Genomic DNA, 22312 nt, shown 5'->3' on the forward strand with positions numbered 1-22312 from the left:
TACAGCTCTCACTGGCATTTAGAGGCCCTTGGAAATTTGGGAAATGGGAGGAGCTGTAGCCCAGGACTGGACTGTGTCCTTGGGCCGGTGACATCACCTCTCTGAGCCTCACTGCCTAGTCAGCCCATCTAAAAGGGCACCAAAATTGCCACTCTACAGCACTGCTGGGAAGTTTGAATGAAATAATGGGTATAAAGTGAAAGTCGCTCAGTCGTGTCCAACTCTTTGTGACCCCATGGACTGTCCATGGAATTCTCCAGGCCAGAATACTGGAGTGGGTAGCCTTTTCCTTCTTCAAGGGGTCTTCCCAACCCAGGGATCGAACCCAAGTCTCCCACATTGCAGGTGGATTCTTTACCAGCTAAGCCACAAGGGAAGCCCTAATGGATATAAAAAAGCACTTTGTAAACTGGAAAGTGCTGGCCGGTCACGGGGCCATTGGCTGACGGTAACTAGGATCCCTGGTCCAGACGTGGGCTTTCTGGGTCTATCTGCAGGTGTCACTCAGAGCTCCTAGTGGCTCCTCATATACTCTGGGGCCCGTTCTGGGTCAGTGGGAAAGTGGTAGGAACTTAAACCAAAATGGGGACCCCATAGTATAGAGTTCCCATCTGCCAAAGCCAGGTTTTTGTTCCAAAGATAACTTTTTTACAAAAGCTTTCTGTTTTGTATTATAGTATAGCCAGTTAACAGTGTTGTGACAGCTTAAGGTGAACAGTGAAGGGACTCAGCCATACATATACATGTATCCATTCTCCCCCAAACTCCCCTCCCATTCAGGCTGCCACAAAACACGGAGCAGAATTCCATGTGCTATAGAGTAAGTTCCAAAGATAATTTTTTAAAAGGGGCTGAAACCCAACTGCAGGATTGAACCATTGCCTCAAAGACACCCAGGGAAGACTTGGCTCAGAGTCCCAGTACAGGACTCCAGACTCTCGAATGAGTGGCAGGTGAGGGGGAAAGGCCCGAGGTCCGGTGCTGGCTGGCAGCTGACCATGGGCCTCCCTCCCCTGAATGGTTCCAAAGGGCAGTTCCTTTCCACCTCACCCCACGGTCCCCACATGGCTCCTTCATGACCTAAGGATGCGGGCTTTACAAAGCTGGGCTATTCACAGACTCTGTGTGTGTGTCTCTCCTGCTTTTTCTCTCTCCCTCTCTGTCTCTCCTTCCCTTCCTCCCTCTTTCCCTCTCCTCCGGCCCTGGGCCTCCCCCGCAGTCCCAGAGGACCCTGGACACCTCTCAGCAGGACTTGGCACCTGAGCCTGGGACGGCCATAGGCTTGGAAGTGTTCACTCAGAAAAGCCTCGCAGCGTCACCTGAGGTTACTGTCACCACCTCCCTGCCCACCCAGAACCACCTTCATGGTCTTAAGAAAGCCCTTTCTCTGGGTTGAGGGGGTTGGACCAGGGTCTGTCCTGCAGGTGGGAACAGTGGGTACCCCATGTTATCCACATGCTGTGACAAGTGAGTGTGCCACCTCCCAGGGATCCATAAAGGGCCAGCCCATCCCTCATCCGTGGTTTCTCAGGAAGGACAGGACTGAAAGCATTCAAGGGAGACAGAGTAGTCTGAGTCACCTTTGGCTTAAAAAGGGCAGGCAGAAATGACCTCTCCAGCACCACTGAGGCAGGTGACCTGGAGGCAGACTCTGACTGCTAGGCTTGGGATCAGGGGTCACGGCACCTAACTGCTTTTGCCCTGAGGTCTTGTCTCTGCTCAGAGGCCTGAGTGAAGTCTAGCAGTGGCTTGTTAGTCCATCCATCCCCTGCCTCCACCTTCTCTAAACTCCACGTGGAGCTTGGGTCTATCAGGGTCTCCAGGCAGGTAGAAGTGAGTGTCTTTCTCCAGAGAGCATCCTTGGGGTTGTACGGATGTTGTTCAGGCAAGCATTCTAAACTAGGAGGGCATTGCTTCTGTGCTCAGGACGACAGCAGACCAAGAGCTCTCAGAACTTCTTGTGCCCCTGCCTGGAAGCCAGACGGACTCCAGGTCCAGGGCAGGGGGTTGCATCATCCCTCTCTACTGGGACTTTGTAGACTGACAGGGTTGGAAAGGAAGACCAACTGATCGTCTGGGCGAAACTTCCTTCTCCCTGATAGCCAACACTTCTCTGTTGGCAGAGTGTGTATGAGGGCATGTAGTATGCTATACTCCCAGAGGAAAATTTTGTAACTGCTAGAAGTGTCCAGGAGCCGTAAGAGAGAGATGAGTCAGCTACATAAATGGTAAAACATAACTCACAGTTCCATTCTGAAATTTTCCTCAATGTAAAAATAAAAACAAAACCAGGAGCACTTGAGAGAAGTTGGACAGGAATCAACAGCATCCCAAGGTTAGGGAAGCAGTGATGTCTTGGAACACAGAGATGTGAGTGGAGCCAAGCACTAATGCCCTTGTTTGAGGCACAGCATGCATCCTTCACCGGCATCCCCAAAATTGTCTGTCCAGCCTCTTCTACAAGGCGGGGCTCTCGCCATTCTTAACAGTATCCCATTTTGTCTTCAGTCATCCTTTGGGAAGTTTACATATTGAATTATAACCTGCCCTTCTGAGTCACCTGCCCGTGAGCTGCTCTGCCCCCTGGCACCTGTAGATCCGGTCTGCATCCTCCTCCAGGAAGACCCTTCAGAGTTGAGCATCCCTTTTACACCCCCAACTCCCACTTTCTTCAGCAGCTTCTACTTTGGTTTCTAGAGGGTTCCTTGTCGTGGACCTCTGCTTGGGGCGGGGGCATCTCCTGTAAAGAGCAGGGCCCAAAATGTGATCCAGAGCTCCAGGTGGACCCTGAAGAGACTGGAGTCAGCAGAATCCTGGCTGGAGATTTTCTTCCTGTGGTTTTGTGTGGGAATGTAACTGCCCCGGCTCCCAGCTCCCAGGTCCCTATTTCTGTCTGAGGGCCAGTCTTGCTGCAGTGGCCCCATCTGACAGCAGGGGGCGCTCTGAGCAGACACTGAAAAAGAATAGCTAGGGAGGCTTCTCTGACATCGTCCATCCCGTGAATCTGGTCAGAGGGCCAAAGCTTTCCTCTTTTTGTTCAGTCTTTTTTTTCTCTTCAGGATTTTTACTTGTTATAAACAGAGCTTTCTCTTCCCTCTGGGAGCCTCAGTTTCCCCTTCTGAAATAAGGGTAACAGGACCTGCCTCGCAGGTCTCCATTTGGATTAAATTTAATACTGTCTCCAAAGGGCTGACATTGCCTGGCACATAGTAACTAAATACAAGGGCGTGTTTCCCTTTTTCTTCCTGCAGAACCTTTCTGTTCTGTGCTAGCTCCCACCCCACTCAACCTAGTTCCTAAGCTTCTGGTTTCTAGAAAACCAGAGGCATGGCCTGGAGACCCTGATAGACCCAAGCTCCACGTGGAGTTTAGAGAAGGTGGAGGCAGGGGATGGATGGACTAACTGGTCTAGTTTCCAGTTAGACTTGGGGCAGGGATGCTCCAGAAGGGGTCTCATGGACTATCTTTGGCTATCATTGATTGCCAAGCTGTTGATGTCAGTACACGCTGAAATGGGAGCGGCTAAAGCTGCCTGCTTCCCAAATACAAGAGAAAGGAGGCTTTGTAGGCTCTCAAAGTTCTTCCCTCTGGGATCGTTCAAGTGCCGTTGTCCTGAAAGCTTTACAACCTGGAGAAAAATCTCAGAAAATGATGCAGACTTTATCTGGACCCTCCCCATTCCTTGTCTCTCTCTTTCCTGTTGACAAGATTCTTTTCATGAGGTTTGATTCCCTGAAAGTCATGGAGATTTTGCTAAAGTGGATCTGGGGAGTGGAGGTCAGAGGGTTGATCATGCTCCCTTGATCCTTCAGAATGCTTCAGATCTTCTGGGATCTGACAGATTCCTCACCAAATGCTCACCTGCATCAGAGCACAAGCTCATGGAAACTTGCCCCCTTCTGTTGTTGGGAGCAATTTTCATCACATCTTACCATTGAGCTCTTCGTAGGATGTGGAGTCAGAGACTGGGTTCTAGGCCTGCCTTTATCTCGGGCTAACTCTTTGACCTTGAGCATGGTGCTTACTTTCCCCAGGCCTCAGTTTCCACACCTGTGGGCTTGAGTCAGAGCAGTGGTTTCAAAAGAGGGAGGCATTCTGGGGCAGTAGGGTAGCCCAGACCTCCAATGTCAACAGGGCAGTCCAGGATCCATGTTACATACTGAACTGCCATCAAGATTTCATGTGAAGAAAGTATTGTGTGGTTGCAAGATTAAAATCCCAATGGCCTTTTTTTTTTTTTTTTTTCGGTCACACTGCTTGGCTTGAAGGATCTTAGTTCCCCAACCAGGGATCAAACTCAGGCCCCTGGCAGTGAAAGCACTAAGTCCTAACCACTGGACCATCAGGGAATTCCCAGCCTTCTTGCTGTTTTTTTTAATAACCATTCTAAAAGTCCATCCTTCCCTCCTTAAGTGTTGTTTGAGAAACTCTAAGGAAGGCAGAAGGCTGTCTCATTGATGGTTGATTGTGACACTCAGTGCTTCTAACTGATGATGAAGCTTGGATCATTAGATGTTTTTCTTCTCTGATGTGTTCTGGTCAGTCCTTTTCCACTCTTTCTGTGAATTTCATTAGAATTCTCTAAGAATGTGTGTGCTTAGTCACTCAGTCATGTCCAACTCTTTGTGACTCCATGGACTGCAGCCCACCAGGCTTCTCTGTCCATGGGGAGTCTCCAGGCAAGAATAGTGGAGTGGGTTGCTATGCCCTCCTCCAGGGGATCTTCCCAACCCAAAGACTGAACCTAGGTCTCCCGTACTGCAGGCAGATTCTTTACCAACTGAACCACCAGGGAAGCCCAAGAGTGGAGTAAGAAGCCTATCCTTTCTCCAGAGGATCTTCCCGACCCAGAAATTGAACTGGGGTCTCCCACATGGCACGCAGATTACCATCTGAGCTACCAGGAAAGTCATTTCTAAGAATAGGCCTTGGTATTTGTTTTTTGGAGAATGAACCCCACAGAACTCAAACTGTTTAAACCATTATGGTGACTGGTACTGACCTCTAGATCTGGCCATGTGGCAGTTTTCACTCTAATCTCTTTCCTTCCAATGAGCTCTTGCAAAAAGGTTTCAGGCTGTGGCCTGTGAAACTCAACTCAGTGCTTCCCCCTCAGTTGGACATTAGACCACAGTTGGGACCCATATTCTGTTGGCTGTAAGTTGGCCAAGCTCTCAGGCATCAAAAATCAAGCATTCTTTTCCTGACTGTACCATCAGTTGACCGTGACCTGGAGTAAGTCACTGACCTTCTCTAGGCCTCAGTTTACCCCATTTCTCAGTACGCAGAGAAAACTGGACTGGAGGAAGTCTTAGGAGTTCTTTTGGCTCTAGCCTTCAAAGGTTCCACGTGATGTAAGCTACTTTCCCCTCTGTCACTGACAGTTTTACTATTAAAAGAGAAAGAGTCCTGGACCATCGATAGATCTCCATTTCCCCTTGGTTAACACAGGGAGGGTATGAGACCCCCACTCCATTTTACCAAGTTAGGGTGGTGGTTGAGGGGTAGATAACATCAGTAGATAATTGGTTGGGTGCCTTGATGGGAAGTGTAGCCTTGATCCTTGATGAGGCTGACCAGCATTGTCATGCCTTCCTCTGCCCTGCCAGTTCTGGGGACAAGTTGACCTTGGCCCCTTCTTGCAGAGGGAAAAAGTGATGCATTCTTCAGGTGCCTGATATTTCATATTAACTCCTCTTGCTCCAATTGAAACGCAGGGTTCAGAGCACTGGGTATTTATAGAGAGAGAGTACATTAGGCCAGAAGAGCTCAGTCTCCTAAAAGTGACCAGCATGCAGCAGGAAGGAAGTGACTCCAGCCTCGCCGGCATCCTTGCTGATGGCAGACTCTCCAAGGTAGACATCCTGGTGGACAAGTTCAAGGTGGAAGTGGCCACAGAAGAAAAGGTGGGAGCCAGAAGAACAAACGCACAGCGACCAGGAAGAATGATCTCAAGCCCTGAAGACTTCGAGTCCATGTGGGAGGAAGCCCTCTGGGCCAGGGGATGCCCAGAAAGGGCTTCTCTGGCTCCAGGCTGCACCCCAGCAGGAAGGCTCCCAGAGGGCTCCCAGTTCAGGGTGAATGCTGCAGAGGTAGTGGTCAGGAAACCCCTGGCCTCCGATGATCAGCTGGAGGGCCTGGCAGAGCTGAGGCAGGAGCTGGAGGAGTTCCAGGCTCGCAGAAGACCCACTGCCCCGGGCATCCAACCCGCAGAGGTGGATGTGCCCTCTCCAGCCTCCGACACGGCAGGACTCCGGTCGTTTCTTCTGGACCCCGGCCACACAGAAGCCAGAGCCGACTCCAGTGATGAAACTGACACTTCCTTCGCGGAGAGAAGCTTCTACTTCAGCTGCGGAGAGAGAGATGCTGAAGATCAAGTCCTCCCTCCACCCCTGGAGGAGAGAGAAGAGCACTTAGATGCCCCATCCGAATGGGAGACCAGGCGGAAGCTGGTGGAGGGGTTCACGGAAGGATTGGAGCTGGACTCCTCAGGCCCGTGGGGCTCTGCTGCTGCTGGGAACAAGCACCATGGGGGTGTCGCCCCCTCAGCTTCCCCAGAGGACGAGGCAGGGTCCCCCAGGAACCACCGACCAGAGGACCTGGAGGTCTTTGCTGAGCAGCTCGGAAAGGGACCTTCTCCAGGGCTGACGTTCACTGAGGATGGGGACGCAGCTCAGTGTGGGGTGGAAGGAGAGGCTGCCCACGCCTTATCCTCAGAAGCTGCCGAGGAAGAGGCCCCCAAGAGTGGAGATTTGATGGGAAAGGCTGAGAAAAGCCCCCCTGGAGAACGGAACCACTCACCTCACAGAGGAGGGGCCATGCATCCAGACCCCCAGGTCTTTGCCCTTCCGTGGGCCATCCCGCCTGGCGACGTCGGGAAGCCAGCCAGGCCGGACAGAGGTAACTTCCTGCCCGAAGAGAGGGGACCAGTTCACACCCAGACAGGAGAATCTGAAGCAGAGGACAGCAAAGTCCCAGCGTTCCTTCAGATGGAAGTGATCACCCCGCTCCCGACCTCCCCTCTTCCATCTGCAGCTCAGATTTCTCCAGAGGCAGCTTCTCCAAGCTCATCCCCTCATGGGGCAGGGGAGCCTGTGCAGCTCAGGGACCCCTTTGGAGAACAGCCCCATGTGTTTCTCAAATATGCCCATCCTTCTAAAGAGAGCCCGGAGCCCAAGCACCAAGTCGGGCTGGCTGTGACCCCGACGGACGGAGGGGAGCGCAGGGCCCCTCCCGTCGCCAGCAGGAAGCCCAGAATCATCTCTGAAGAGGCAGAGGGGTTGGTGTTCCCTGCAGCGAAGCACAGGGAGATGCCCTCTCTCCAGGCTGGGGGTCAAGAGGGCTCCTTGGAAGATATCAGCAAGACCTCCGTGGCCAACAAAATCCGCATCTTTGAGACCCATGGAGCTGAAACTCGCTGGACAGGCCTGGGGGAAACCAGGGCCTTTGCCCACGAGTTGTCTTCAGAGGCCTCCACGGGGCAGGCAGAGCAACAGAGGAGTAAGCGCTTCGACCTGGGATGTGTCCAGTTCCAGCCCCCGGGGGATTTGGCTGTCCCCACAGTCACACAGCCTTCAACGATGCCGCCGGCTCCCAGCCGCCTCCTGGAGGGCGTCTCTACATCCTTCCCTTGGGAAGGACGCAAGGATGTCGAGCTCGTGTCCAGCAATCCAGGCTGTGAAACCACACTGGAGGAAGCTCCTGGGGGAACTGGCCACGTGAGCCCCCACCCCCACTGCCGCCCCCGGCCGGGGAGCTGACCGCATGCCGCGTAGCTCTGTAGAAGCATGGTTCCGGGGCCCCTCGTCATTACCGCAACCAGAGGCTGCTTGTCCAACCCTATGAGTTCTCTTCCCTAAACGGGCCTGAGTGTGGCTCAGGCGGAATGACGGGTTCATCTGCTTGGCCCATGTTAGATTAGCCACAGAGACCCTAGGCTTCTGGTGTGACCCAGCGCCCGGAGGGTCCCACAGCCCGGGTGGAGAAGGTGGCACCACCTCCGGCAAACTACACACTCGCTTTGCCTTGCTGCCCCCACCTGCTGGGTCCTGCCGTTTTGCTTGGCTTGGCCAGCGATCTTCCTTCATCCTCTTCCCTTCCCTGATGCTCCTGCCCGCGGGAAGCTGACAGTCCAGAGGTTTCCATCCTTCGCTTCTGATTCCCTCTCGGTCCCAGTGCCAAGTTCCTTTCTGCCTCCTTAAGACTAACTGTCTTCTCTAATCCAGAACAAAGCCGGAGATGCGGTCAGGCAAGAGACGCAGGTCACCAGCCTAGCGGCGAACCCCCCAGGAAAGGGGGGGCACCTGAGATTCGCCAGCCCCCTGGGCCCTCAGGTCTCTGCAGCCCCTCGGTGCCCTAATGACCTGGTCACCTTCACCTGGCCAGGGTGCCTCGCGGCCTTCACACCCCCACCTGCTCGGGCAGCGCCTCTTGTGGCAGCTCACCTCTGGCTTGTCTGGAATGTGTCCTCACACCTCTCAACCTTCCAGAAACTGGCTGAACGGAGGCTTGTCTCGCGAGTGAATCTCTAAGCCTACTGAGTCTCTAGAACCTGGAGCCAAGTACTTTAAAAAATATATTTGGTGGATGTTAGATTGGTCTTTTAAAAAAGAATGTCGTAAAACAGCCAAAAATGTGTGTGTGGTGTTTAATCCCTGACAGGCCAAGTTGAGAGGTATGTATGTCAGACAAGAGTGGCTGGTCCCCCTCCAGCACTTTCTCGGCCTGCTCTTGTCAATTGCACTGATTTGACCAGAACCTCCTCTCAGAGAGCTCAGGGTGGAGGGCTGTAGCGCCCAGCTCCCAGGAATTACCCCCGTGGCTCCTCCCTCTAGACGACGCTGACTCCGCCCACCGAGACTCAGTGGAATTGACAAAGCGTGCTGGCTTCCTCTTTGTTCCTCAAAGCTCTTGGCTCCAGCCTCTCTGCCTCCCCATCCTGGGTGTCCCCAAGTCCCTGGGCCTCCCTCCTTGGTTTCTGTTTCCTCAATGTCCGCCTGCACGGATGGGCCTGGGGTCCGGGCTCCCATCCCTGCCGCGTGCGCAGTGCCGCTTCTGATAAACTCCCAGATCCAAACCTTGGATGGAGCCTCCTGTCCAGGCCCAACTGGCAGGATGTTTGCTTTGTACTTGCTTTTGCCATCAGCGAGAGACCCTCGGAAAGGAGCGTCCTCACTCTTGAGAAATTTTCTGTGTGTATGTTTTCTTTTCTTTTTTTTTTTTTTAAGCTTATTATGGTGTCAAAGAACCTTTCCGGGGGTGTTTTTCTTTTCCTGACCTGCTCTTCCATTTGGGGGCATCAGCTGCCCCAAGATTTCTTCTGTCATTCACCATCTTGATTTCTCTCTTTCTCTCTCTCTCTCTCTCCCCCCATCCCACACCCCACCATTCCTCTGATTTTATCTGGCCATAGAGAGCAGGGCTGAGGGAGGGCTCCGAGGAGAAGGTCAAACCGCCACGGCCCAGGGCCCCAGAGAGTGACACGGGAGATGAGGAGCAAGACCAGGAGAGGGACGCCGTGTTCCTGAAGGACAACCACCTGGCCATTGAGCGGAAGTGCTCCAGCATCACCGTCAGCTCCACGTCCAGCCTGGAGGCCGAGGTCGACTTCACGGTCATCGGCGACTACCACGGCAGCGCCTTCGAAGACTTCTCCCGCAGCCTGCCTGAGCTTGACCGAGACAAGAGCGACTCGGAAACCGAGGGCCTGGTGTTCTCCCGGGATCTCAACAAACGGGGCCCCAGCCAGGATGACGAGTCCGGGGGCCTGGAGGACAGCCCAGACCATGGGGCCTGCTCCACCCCGGATATGGCCCAGTTCGAGGTACAGTGGAGCGTCACCGGGACCCGGGCCCGCCGGGCACTGCATGTTCAGAGGGCCCTGGGCCACGCGTGAGAAGACTGAGCCGCCAGCCGGAAGCTCTGATCCGTGTTGCATGACCGCCCCTCCGCAGAGCAGCATGGTTCTGTGCTCGCATGTTCGGCAGCTCGGTTTACCCCTAACGTGCACTCGTGGGCACTTTAACCCCGTGACCCCATCTTTTGCCTGAGGTCACGTGACGACAGGCAGTCTGGTCCGACTCGACTCCTCCCCCTGCCTGCGTTGCATGGCACCTGCAGACTGTGTGCTTGTGGACTCATGGGGGCGCCCTGCTCTGAAAGCCAGATGTTTGTTTCTGATCCCTGCGCTGGCTCCTCTCCCTGGGGCCTGGGGTCTTGGGGGAACAGTGGAAACTCCTAGAGAAAAGGAAACGTCGTTGCAGAAGGGGACTCGGGGACAGACTGGGTCTGGGCCTCTCTGCTCTCAGGGCTTCTTACAGGGGACTTTTGGTCCCGATTCCTTTGCTTTTGCGTCTCTTCCAGCCCCAGCTGCCTCCCACCACATTCTCCCTTCCCCCACATTCCAGGCGTTGAAATAGGAGCTCATCCATTCTGGTTTTTCACTCCGTGCTGAACCCTCTGGAGAAAGTTTTTGCGAATTTGTCACGTTCCAGAACTGAGTTCACATGTCGCTTAACAAGTGAATGCTTTCCTGACTACCCAGGGCAGAAGCGTTGTTCCCTGCTCAGCCCCCTTGCTCTGCTTGCTTCCACTCCCATCATAACTACAAGTTGTCAGGTTACTGGCTTACAGGTCTGCGTTCCTACCAGGTGGCAACTCCACTAAGCTTGCACATACCAAGCACTAATAATGATTAACTGAATGAGTGGCTGGATCTCTAAGTTACAACCATCTATTAAAAGAAGAGTTCCCTCTTACCAGCCTCCCAACCTGATGAAAACTGGCATTCATTCATTCATTTATTTATTCATTCTTTCATTCACATATGTTAGCACCTGCTGTGTGTATAGCCATGAACTAGGTTCAATGGAGGACTCAGAAGATACTAATCATTTAACATAAGACTTCTAGAGTAGAGGCTGTAATCTGTTTGCCCACGGGTGTTTTCTTTGACCTTGGTTTAAAAATCAGGACGATGATTACAAGATCCAAGGATTTTTTTTTTTAATATCTTTTAAAAAATCAGATAATCCAGTCACTCAGACCAAACCTGAGTGGACCCCATGTGCTCTCCAGTTCATCCCCATCCTCAGCAAGCCCACTTCACTCGTTTACATCTGCTGCCTGCCCCTTCCCCGCACCCCCAGGCCTCCAGGTGTGTGACTCTTGCTCTAAAGAACAGACAAAGCAGCTGGGAGGTGGTGGCATCACCCCTGAAGTCATTCAGGACGGTGTATATCACGACGATGCTGGATGTGAGACCCAGCAAGGAGCATGTTTACTGAATAGTGAATGTTCTCTTAATGGTAGCCTGAAAACCAGCACGGACCACCATGAGGTTGGACCACCATGAGGTTGGACCACCATGAGGTTGTATTGTCGCAGGGTCACAGGCAGCCTGTCTGGGTGCTGCTGATGGGTCTGGCTCCCTTCCAAGGCTGTTTGTCTATGACATCACACCAGGCCTCTTTTGCCCTGGCCTGCATCACCCTCTGGAAAGTCAGCCAGCAGCAGGGGTTGGAATTCACCTGTTGACCCTACGTCGCAGTTGCCTGTGAGCAGGAATCATTCTGGGGTTTGAGACACAGTGTTTCTCCTTCATCTCCCTACAGCCCGTGAAAACGGAAACCATGACTGTCAGCAGCCTGGCCATCAGGAAGAAGATTGAGCCAGAGGCTGTACTGCAGACCAGGGTTGCCACTGTGGACACCACCCAGGTAACCTGTGCTTTCCTATGTGCCTGAGCAAGGAAACTGGGCATTGGAGTGTGGCGTCCCCACTGTGGCAAACTCCCTTGGCCAGCCCTTGCCACCTTGGCTTCCCCCAGCGCCACAATTTTAACCCCAGTGCTCTTCCAAGCTTCATAATCTTCCCTGAGCCCCATGGGTGGGTGATGGGATGGGCAGACTATTCCTCTTAAAGCTTCAATTTTCCCATCTGTAAAATGGGGATGGTCATGTGGCCTTTATTCTCCTGGGAGTGTTACATGGATAAGACAATGGGTCTTATCAAGTGATGATGGGTCACTTGAAGGAGTTGGAGAGGTTTCTTGAGCTATCCCAGGGACTGCTTTGGGAGAAGACAGATCCCAATTCAGCTTTAATCAGAGCTGCTCACATGGGGTCTTTTTTTTTTTTTTTAATGCATGGGGTTCCACATCAGACTGACAGAATGAACAAACTGAGGGAAAAAAAAGATAAGTTATTTGGCTCAGCAAGATGTAAAAATACCTAGTACCCTGGAGAAAGTGTTAAGTCATTCAGTCGTGTCCAGCTCTTTGCGATCCCATGGACTATAGCCCACGGGCTCTTCTGTCCATGGGATTCTCCAGGCAAGAATACTGGAGTGGGTTGCCATCCCTTTCTCCAGGTGATGTTCCCAATCCAGAGGTTGAACCCCGGGTCTCCTGCATGGTAGGTAGATTCTCTATCGTTTGAGCCACCAGGGAAGCCCAACCTGGAGAGGCAGTTGCAAACAGACACAGATCCATTACTTACAGTGCATTTTCTCAGCTCCTTTCGTTTTTAAGCTCTGAAAAGGGAGACTGAGGGTCTGGTAGATTTCCTCTTGGTTCTTGCTGGTCAGAGGAACTGCAGTGCTGGGGCTCTTTTTCCCTGGAGACCAATCTTTGTCTCAAGAACTTAAAGTAAGATGTAAATCTACACGATGTGGGCAACTCTGTCCTTTCCCGAACTTTTTCTCCATCTTTGATAACATGCATAGAGGTTTCTGAGGTGGCTAGTGCAGCTGTAAAAACCTTCGAGTTCTGACAAGCTGTGTGACCCTGGGCAAGCTGCTCCACTGGTCTGTTTTGTTTTAGTAATGTGTGTTGGCTTTGTTTTTATACAGAGAAGTAGAAAACTAAAAATGGCCCCACAGCTCCTATAACAAAATAACAACAAAATAGTCACAGTTATGAAATTCAAACAGAACAGAATGAAATTTTTCTTGTGATTCTTCCCAGAAAAAAAATTATGCATATACTAACATATGTGCTTACATCTCTAGATATTTAAATTTTTTACACAAAAGAGATTGTTCTCTCTTTTACATTTTACCTTTTTTCTTAATATTTACCCTGGAGATCCCTCCCTGTTGGCCCATGTGGACCCACCTCACTCTCCTTATTCCAACTTAGGAATGGATCCTGATTTAGCATGTATTTATCTCCCATCAATGGACCTGTGATTGTTTTTGTCTTTTGCAGTTAACACTGATGCTGCAATGAACTTTTCTGTTCAGACTCCCTGGTAAAACTTTCAGTATGCATCTGAAGGGTGAATTCCTAGCAGTGGGCTCCTCAGTCAAAGAACACAGGCTCTGAAATTTGGATAGAATGTTTCAAATTATCTGGGGTTGTTTTCCCTTTGTGAAATAAAAGAATCTGAATGAGCTGGAGGACCCGTGACCTGGGATGACCTGAGGCCCGTCTGTAGTTTGGTCTGTGTCTGGATAGGGCTTCCCAGGTGGTGCTAGTGGTAAAGAACCTGCCTGTGGATGCAGGAGACAGAAGAGATGTGGGTTCGATCCCTGGGTTGGAAAGATCCCCCAGAGGAGGAAATGGCAACCCACTCCAGTATCCTTGCCTGGAGAATCCCATGGACAGAGGAGCCTGACGGGCCACAGTCTGTGGGGCCGCAGAAAGAGTCAGATACAACTGAATGCATGCACACATATGCATATGGTGTGTGGACATCCCCCTCCCCACGTTCGCTCACACTGCCTGCCGCTTGGTACCTGGGGATGCCTCCTGCCCAGGTGGCAGATGCTGCAGTCATTTTCGGTACTCTTTCTCTCTCCCCCCACCCCTCTAACAACTCCTCCTCTGGCCCCCAGGTTGATGGGACTGCCCCAGGAGGGAAGGAGTTCCTCACAACTACTCCCTCCATCACCACAGAGACCATATCAACCACCATGGTAAGTAGGACCTGAGACTTGCCTCTCTGACCAGCCCCTTGCCCCTGAAACAGCCAGATAACAAGCCGACCTCGCCAGGTGTGGCAGGAAGCCCTCATCCACCTCACTGTGTCAGGCGTGGGACACAGAGCCGAAGTTTGAAAGTCTGGCCTGTAGCTGCCACAGGATAGCCTGTGAGATCTCAGTTTTGCAAAATGAATAATGTGGGAGGTGGCATCCCTGAGTTTCAGTCATCTGGACCATCTGAGCTATGGCAGGGACAAAGAGAGGATGCTACTGTCTGAGTAACTGATTATCAGCAACACGGAAGGATTGTGCTGATAAAATCCTTCCTGGATGAAATCCACCCTCGTGGCACCTGTGGGTGGCCCAGGCCACTTCCTCACATTGGTCAGTAGATGGCGTGTGGTGACTTTAAGCCAGAAGCTCAAATCCTGAGAGACCCTGTGGTTCTGCTCTGAAGAATCACATCAGATTCTTCAAATGATGACACAGCACAGCTAGCATTCAGCCACAGGTTGTGACTCCATGCAGCACCCTCGGGGGGCAGAAAAGAGCTGTGAGGTGGATGCTCTTTTTCCTCCATCCTTTACAGAGGAGGAAAATGAAGTTCAGAGAGGTAAAGTGACTTACCCAAGGTCACACCACCAAACATATGCTAGAGCCAGGTCAAAGCCAGGTGTTCTGGGTCCGGAAGCCCCACTGTCCACCTCAACTGCTCTGCTCTGCTCCCCGATTCTGACTGTTGTGAACAGTGGCCCATGTGGGGCTGGGGCTGGGGCTGAGCGGGCATCAGTGCCCGGGCTGGATCTGTCTTGAGCTGGGGGAGGTTGTTTTCAAATGCTTTCTCTTGCCAAACTCCTGATACACACATAGGAAGAAAATTATACATTAATTTAGGCTACTCCATAGGAAGGTTTTGAGTAAATAAAGACTTTTAAGATACATAAGCCTAAACCAGTGACCAGCTTGCACACTCTCCATGGGTCACTCTGTTACTCTTCTCCCCTCAACCCTTTGCCATGTGGCATCAGGATGGTCCTCGGGCTAAATGTAAATCTGTACCATGGTGAGCAGGCAGTTACATCATTCATTTACTCATCCATCCATCCATCCATTCATTTGTTCTAAAAACATGTATTAGTCTCTACTCTGCCTGGAATGGGGATATAGAGTTGAAGAAAAGACACTGCTTGTTAGAACTCACTCGTCCAAGTGATAATCATGGGCACATCTATTGTTTAGGTCCTGGCACACAGTGGTGAACAAGGCCTGGCTCTCCCACTTTCCTGGCTGGGTGACCTTGGACAAGTTACCCAAAACCTTTTCAGACCTGTTTCCACTTGGAAAATGGGGTGGGGGGGAACAATAGTATATCCCCAAAGTGTTGAGATGAGGCTAAACTAAGGTAATCTATGTAAAGCCCTCCAAAGAGTGCCTAGCGCACTGTAAGTGGTCTGTAAATAAGAGTGGCCATTATTTTTTCCTGCCTTCAGGCAACTGTGTAATAATGCTTTCCCAGGGAGCCCAGGGCATGGGTTGAGACTGCAGGAGCCTGGGAAGGCTTTCCCTAGGCAGTGACATCTGAGCTACCCTGGAGGATAAAATTAGGGGGCAGTCATGGGAGGAGGTTTCCTAGGTCATGGTAACAGCAGGTGTAAAGGCAAAGATGTGAAGAAGTGGAGCATTTAGGGAAAGGAAGTGGTCAGGGAAGTGAGATGTCAAGTGTGTGGACGGGGAGCAGGGGGAGAAGGGGCTGGAAAGGAAGGCTGGGCTGAAAGGGCCTCAGATGTCATGTATGAAGTTCACACTTCATTCTGGAGACCATGGAGATTCACTTCCATTTTTAAAATATTTATTTATTTATTTGGCTGTGCCGGGTCTTAGTTGCAGCATGTGGGATCCAGTTCCCTGACCGGGGATCGAACCCAGGCTCCCTGCATTGGGAGCGCAGTTTCCCAGCCACTGGGACCACCAGGGAAGCCCTTCAGCTTTTTAAGTAGGGGCATGGTGTCATCAAATATGTGTTTCTGTGTTTTAGAAAGATAACTCTAGCAACCTGTGTGGAACATTCTTGGAACAAATTTCCTTCCCTTGGGAGCTCGCATCCCTTTTTTTCCCCTTCTTCCCTCTAATCCTTCCTCCCTCCTCCCCTCCCTCCCTCCTTCCTTCCTGCAGCAAATATTTACTGAACACCCACGGTGTGTGAGGTAGTGTAAAGCCAGGCACTGCGAATCCAGCGCGGAGGGAGACAGCAGCGCTGAGCCTACATTCCGCTGGGAGAGACGGAAAGAGCAGGGAGAGAACTAGTTTAGGGGCTGGGGCAGGGCCAGAGTGAGAGGTGGTGGAGGCTGACCAGGGGGATGGGGTTAACGCTGTCTGGAGGCAGGATTTAGTCACTGATTGGACGTTCAGATGATGGGAAGAAAGATGGACCAGTGAGGCGCTCAGTCGCCCTGGAAATCTACTAGAAAGGAAATTCTCAGGCCCCACCCCAGACAACTCGAAAACTACAGGTTGAAGCCCGGGTGTGGGGGTTGTCTATTTTTTCACAAGTCCTTCAGGTGATACCCCTCAAGTCTGAGAAGCATTTACACCAACGAGGAGCACAGCAGAGGGTGCTCCTCAGCAGAAGGTATGTGTTGGGGGTGAGGGAAGCAGTGAATTCCATTTGGGGTCTGCTTGAGCCTGAGGTGCCTGTGGGACATTTCCAGGGGAAAATGTCGCGGAGATAGTTGGTTTTAAAGGTCTCAGGTTCAAGAAAGATCTGAGCTGCAGATAAAGGGAGAGGGGACTGTGGCTTTGACGAGGCCATAGAAGGCTTGAGTAGCCGAGGCGTCTCAGAGAGAGTAGTGGGGGGAGTGGAGCGGGATGGAGAGGAGGCCCGAGTCTGGGGAGGAAGGACCTGGCGTGGAAATGGGGGTGTAGCCCCAGCCAGGGAGAAGGGGTGCTCCTCCTTGAGGCAGGAGAGGTGACTGGTGAGCTGGAGATCTGGGAAAGGCAAGTGGAGTAGCTGGCACCTTGCTTGGAACGACCTGTGTGCCCAGCAGTGTGAAGGTGGAGGTGAGGCTTGGCTAGAAAACAGGGATCCATAGAGGAAGTAGAGGTTTGAAGGCCTGGAAGGATGGGAGGATTCAGAGGGGCTAGTGGCTGTCTCCCTGGCTGGGAGAAAGGAAGCCTGAAGCCCAGAAGGCTGCCCTTTTCAGGCCTGCTGCTGAGCCACATTCTGGGACGCTCTCTGAGAAAGTGGCTTGTGATTAGAATACCAGGTAACCAGGTTACCCACAGCTGGGGCTAGATCAGGGGAGGGTGGGGCGAAGGCAGAGGGCTTCTGTCCTCACCCATCCCCTGGCAGACAGAGGTCCAGATCTAGAATCAGTCATGCACAGTCCAGACCTGAGGCTCAGCCCACTGGGGAGCTGCAGAGTGGACACAGCTCTGGGCCCCTGGATGGACAAGGCTGAGCCCTGCGGTGGTGCAGGAAGTGGGAGATGGAGGCTCCCACCAGTCATTGTCGTTGTTTAGTCGTTAGGCTGTGTCTGACTGCTCTGCAACCCCATGGACTGTAGCCCACCAGGCTCCTCTGTCCATGGCATTTCCCAGGCAAGAACACTGGAGTAAGTGTGGGTCAGTAAGCCTGGGTCCAATTCCAGGAATATCTAGGAGTTAGATCCCAAGGCTGGACCAGGAGAGCTGGTTCAAGGGCAGAGGAGCATGGCAGAAGGAGAGTGTTGAATCTGGAGTCTGACCAACTTGGATCTAAATCCAGGCTCTGTCACTCACTTGTACGGGGGCTTGAACAAGCCACTTAACATTCCCTGACCTTCCAGTTTCTCACCTGTAAAACAGGAATATTAAAACAATTTCCTAGGTGGTTCAGAGGCTTAAATGAGACCATGCATCCCTAGCACAATACCTAGCACCTTGTGAACACTCAGAAAGCAGTAGTCATCATGTTGTTAGTATCAGCCTGTACTCCTGTATTTACCTGACAGATTGCTGTTTGCAAAGCCCTTTCATCTTCTTTCAGTTTCATAATGTCCCTGTGCAAGTGGGACAGGGGTCTCCCTTTAAAAAAATTTCTTTTAAGACTTTATTCTTTTAGAACAATTTTAAGTTCACAGCAAACTTGAGAGGAAGGTCCAGAGATTTCTCCTAGACCCCTTGCCCCCCAGCACATACACAACCCCCGACCTGCACCTCATTACCAACATCTCCCACTGGAGTGGGATGTTTGTTGCCACTGATGAACCTGTATACCGCAGGGTCCTTTTATGTAGGTGAATCGAGGAGGCTTGGAGAGTGCAGGTGGGTCTGCCCCAGGTCACGTGGCTGGAACATGGCAGGGCCTGGATGTCTCGACTCCTTTGTTAGTACTTACAGGGAGAACATTGAGTCTTGAGTCTTGTTCACCACAGTGTCCCTAACGCCAGGCATTCGGTAAATATTTGTTGAATGTGCGGGTGTGTAAGTGTGTAAGCGTGTGTGTTGAGTGAGCGAGCAAGGGATGAACAGGAGCAGACTGAACTGAATGATGCCTTCAGCTCTCTGCCTCTAACGTCACTATTCAACCTTGTGGCTGGGAGAGCTCCATGGTCACGTGCTCCGGCCATCCTGGGGGCCCGCCCACCTGAGACCTGGCCATCTGAGCACTGTTGTTTCCCCAGGAGAACAGTCTCAAGTCCGGGAAGGGGGCAGCTGCCATGATCCCAGGCCCACAGACGGTGGCCACGGAAATCCGTTCTCTTTCTCCGGTAAGTGGGCAGGGCCAGCTCAGGCTAGGGGACTCCACACAGAGCATTGTGGACGTGGGTCCACACGTGGCCCAAGGCAAGTGCGGCGTGGAGCCTGGGAGGCCGCCCCTTTAAGGACAGCACTAGGAAACGGCATCACCTTCGGATGCCCACAGGGCTCCCTGGTCAGGGTCTCGTCCATTGCCCCCCCCCCACCCCCCACGTACAAGTAGGGCAGCAGAGTGGGATGAACTGGTCCCTCCCCTTGGTGATGCCTGTAACGTCACAGCTCTTTGGCATCTGCTGTCCTTACTGACCAGGAGGAGTAATGGACTAGGAGTCCAGAGGCTTGGACTCTGGACCTGCTCCACCCTCAGCAGCCTGAGTCTGTCACTGAGAGGTCTCTGGCAGTGCCTCTGTTCTCCAGATCTGTCGTCTTCATCATCTAGTCCCAGAAAGAGCGTCTTCCCCACCCTGACAGCATGGGGGATGAGGAGTGCTCTGTTTCTGCCCTGGGATCCCTCTGTTCATCCTTCTCAAAGGCCAGGATTCTTAAATTCTAGGGTCTTGTTAGGATTCAAGACCTTAGGAATCTCAGGTTCTAGGAATCTTAGATTCCAGGGTTTGAGAATTTCATGGGTCTAGCATTCTGAAGACTCCAGTATTCCTGAGTTCTTAGACTTGGTGACTCAAAGCATCTTGGCTTCCAGACTTCACCTTCATGGAACCACCCCCTTCCCCACTTCTCCCTTGGTTGGCCCCACCCCCGCCCCATCCTGCAGACCCCAGCGCCCTCACCTGACCCCTGGGGTGGGGTCGTGGTGGTTATATTCTGCAGATCATCGGGAAAGATGTCCTCACCAGCACCTACGGCGCCACCGCGGAAACCCTCTCCACCTCCACCACCACCCATGTTACCAAAGTGAGTAGCAGCAGCAGGACCCCGTGTTCCCCCAGCCTGGCCGCGGGGCTTGGAAGCTCGCCACAGCTCTGCCCTGTGACGTGGATAGAGAAGACTGCAGTGTTCCCAGTTTCTGGAGTGCTGTGCACTTTGTTCTGTGCTAAGCATCATAGGCACCAACCTGCCCTTCATTGTTGACGGCCAGGCTGGGGGGATGGGACTGTCTCCTTGGAAGACATTGTGAACCCTAGTGTTTGTGCCTCATGGAGCTTAAGTGCCAGAGGGATTTAGCAGGGAGCAATTTAAGGAAGGCTCCAAGAATGAGGAAGGGGCTTCTGGAAAAGGTGGGGTTTGCGCACGGTCTTGGAAAGCCAGGGAGGACTCTTGAGGGAGGAGGCAGACGTTCTAAGCCACGTGGAAGATGGGAGCAGAAACATGTGTTCGCTTATTCATTCTCTGAGCAAATGTTAGTTTGTCAGCCTTACGCTACCTTTGTGCTAGGGACTGCTGGAGGGGCTGCAAACAGTGCACACGGAGAAACAAGATAAGCCGTCTCTGCCAGGAAGAAGCATGTAGGGGCGGAACTGTGAGAAATTAGGTTGAACTGAGGGAGGGGGAAGCAGAACAGAGACAAGAAAGAGAAATCCCAGGACAAGGGTGACAACAGAGGGTCTGAGTCTGAGAGCCATGGAAAGCCATCAAGGTTTTTAAAGTGGGAAGGAACCCAGTGAAAAGGGGTTTAAGGAGAGGAGATGAGGTCCACTAGGATGTGCAGCTAGACGGGAGAAAGAAGAGAGATGTGGAAGAGACTAGGCGTGGAGGGGGCGGAGCAGGGTTCCAGGAGGAAGGGGCGGGGCCAGAGGAGGGGAAGGGGCGGGGCCAGAGGAGGAAGACCTTCCCGGTGGGTCAGCAGCGACTTACAGGATGGGGCCCGCGGGCTGAGGACCCGCTCACCACTGTGTCCATGCCTGAGTGGCCAGGAGGAAGAACAGGAGGGAGCCCAAGGCAGAGATGCGGTCCTGAAGGAGAGAGGCCAGGGAGCCAGGCTGAGTGGGAGGTTCCGTTCAAGCATCGAAGGAGGAATCTGGTAGACAGCACTAGCCCTTAATAAGCAAGACCACCCCAGCCCTGCCCCCTGCCACACACAGTATGGTCCCCAGAAAGAGCCCATTCCTACCAAAAGCATCAGTGAGCAAGGATGACTTGACTGAAAGGTTTATGGGAAGGGGTTCCATCACACACCCCGCAGCATACAGCTCAAAAGTCTCTCCTGGCCCTGCCACCTGGGAGCCGTCCACTCTGCCCTGGGAGCCGTCTTCTCTCTGTCCACTCCTGACTCCAGCTGGGCATTCCCTCCGCCACCACCTACCTTTAATATATTAAGCAGTTAAGTCCTCCCCCATCTTCTAAGCTTGCTCCCAGGCCCCACCCCTTCAGAAAACAGTGGCAGCTATCAGCTTATGTATAAGTATCATTCATGCAATTTTCTCTTCTAGTGTTGTTGGAAGTCATTTAAAGGAGAACCTTGTCACCATTCACATTTCATTCATGTGTTTCATTCAACAAATCTGCATTTTAGTACCTATCCTGGCCAGGTGGGGCAGGGGAATGGGGGAGGAGGGGATGCAGAGGTGAACAAAAATAACAGCCCCTACCATCAAGAGCCCCAGCCTAGTGAGCAAGGCCAGGTCACACACACAAGGTCAGCACAAGACAGAGAGGCCCAGAACCATGAGAGATACGAACTTGCTGCTCGGGAGGTACCGAGGCAGGAAGGTGGAAGGGCAGCTCACCAGGGTGAGGGCCACAGCATTCAAGCCCAGCTTGGAAGAGCTAGAGAGGGCAGCTTGGTAGCTGGGGGAGCAGTGGCAGCCAGGCAGGGTGTTCAGTCTGAAGTCCCAAAACTAGTAAAGGGAAAAACCAAGGGATCCAGGAGAGAAGGCGACTGCTGATTCCAGCCTTGCCCTTGAGGGGTGCTTTGACTCTGTCCCCTGTCGAGGCTGCTGCCCCAGCCAGACCTAAGGCTGAACCCGCCTCCCTCTCCCTCTGCAGACTGTGAAAGGAGGGTTTTCTGAGACGAGAATTGAGAAGCGGATCATCATCACCGGGGACGAAGATGTCGATCAAGACCAGGTATGTGGATGGGAGCGTGGGTCCCAGTGGCACTGCCCAGGCCACCGGCCCTCCCGCGTTGGGTTACCTGTGGACGGCTGCGTGTGTGAGCAGAGACGATGTCCACTTCCTGCTGACCCTGTCCAGAGGAGAAGCCCCCAAGGAAGGGGCACTGAATGGGAGGCAGAAGGAGCCAGAAGACCTGAGCTCCACCCTCTGCCATGAACTTGTGGGAGCGTCCCTGTGCACTGGAGGGGCTTGCTGGTCTCTGTGGCCTCACCCGTATTCAGTGCGCTCTGGCTCCTCACCCTGCTCTTCTTTTCCTCCAGGCCCTGGCTTTGGCCATCAAGGAGGCCAAACTGCAGCATCCTGACATGCTGGTAACCAAAGCCGTCGTCTACAGAGAAACAGACCCATCCCCTGAGGAGAGGGACAAGAAGCCACAGGTGAGGCTCGTGGGGCTCAGTAGCTGTGAGACAGAGAAGAGAACAGGGTCCTCCAAGAGGCATTTCCATGTGAGGACCCACCCAGAGGCTGGGTCTCCAGCACAGCTTTGATCACCACCCCCCAGGCTTCCTGATTTTGGATTCAAAGGGAAGAAATAGCTCCCCTAGATTTGATATGAGGACAGAGGGGAAGGAAGACTGGT

The 22312-nt window shown here is 52.7% G+C and overlaps 1 protein-coding gene across 12 annotated transcripts in view; it reads left to right on the forward strand.

Moving 5' to 3' along the window:
• Positions 1 to 22312, forward strand: part of EPB41L1 (erythrocyte membrane protein band 4.1 like 1) — a 165248-nt gene that overhangs the window by 134272 nt on the left and 8664 nt on the right. For 7 of the 12 annotated variants that reach the window (XM_070381659.1, XM_070381663.1, XM_070381664.1 and 4 more), the window contains 9 exons: positions 5718 to 7718; positions 8226 to 8333; positions 9413 to 9823; positions 11613 to 11717; positions 13837 to 13917; positions 18585 to 18671; positions 19489 to 19572; positions 21604 to 21684; positions 21993 to 22109. In XM_070381659.1, the coding sequence (XP_070237760.1) occupies positions 5718 to 7718; positions 8226 to 8333; positions 9413 to 9823; positions 11613 to 11717; positions 13837 to 13917; positions 18585 to 18671; positions 19489 to 19572; positions 21604 to 21684; positions 21993 to 22109 (3075 nt within the window). The remainder of the gene's footprint in view (positions 1 to 5717; positions 7719 to 8225; positions 8334 to 9412; positions 9824 to 11612; positions 11718 to 13836; positions 13918 to 18584; positions 18672 to 19488; positions 19573 to 21603; positions 21685 to 21992; positions 22110 to 22312) is intronic. The other 5 variants (XM_070381666.1, XM_070381667.1, XM_070381668.1 and 2 more) reach the window with 3 other exon arrangements.

This window comes from Bos mutus, chromosome 13, assembly GCF_027580195.1.
Source record: "Bos mutus isolate GX-2022 chromosome 13, NWIPB_WYAK_1.1, whole genome shotgun sequence".
Classification (NCBI taxonomy): Eukaryota; Metazoa; Chordata; class Mammalia; order Artiodactyla; family Bovidae; genus Bos; species Bos mutus.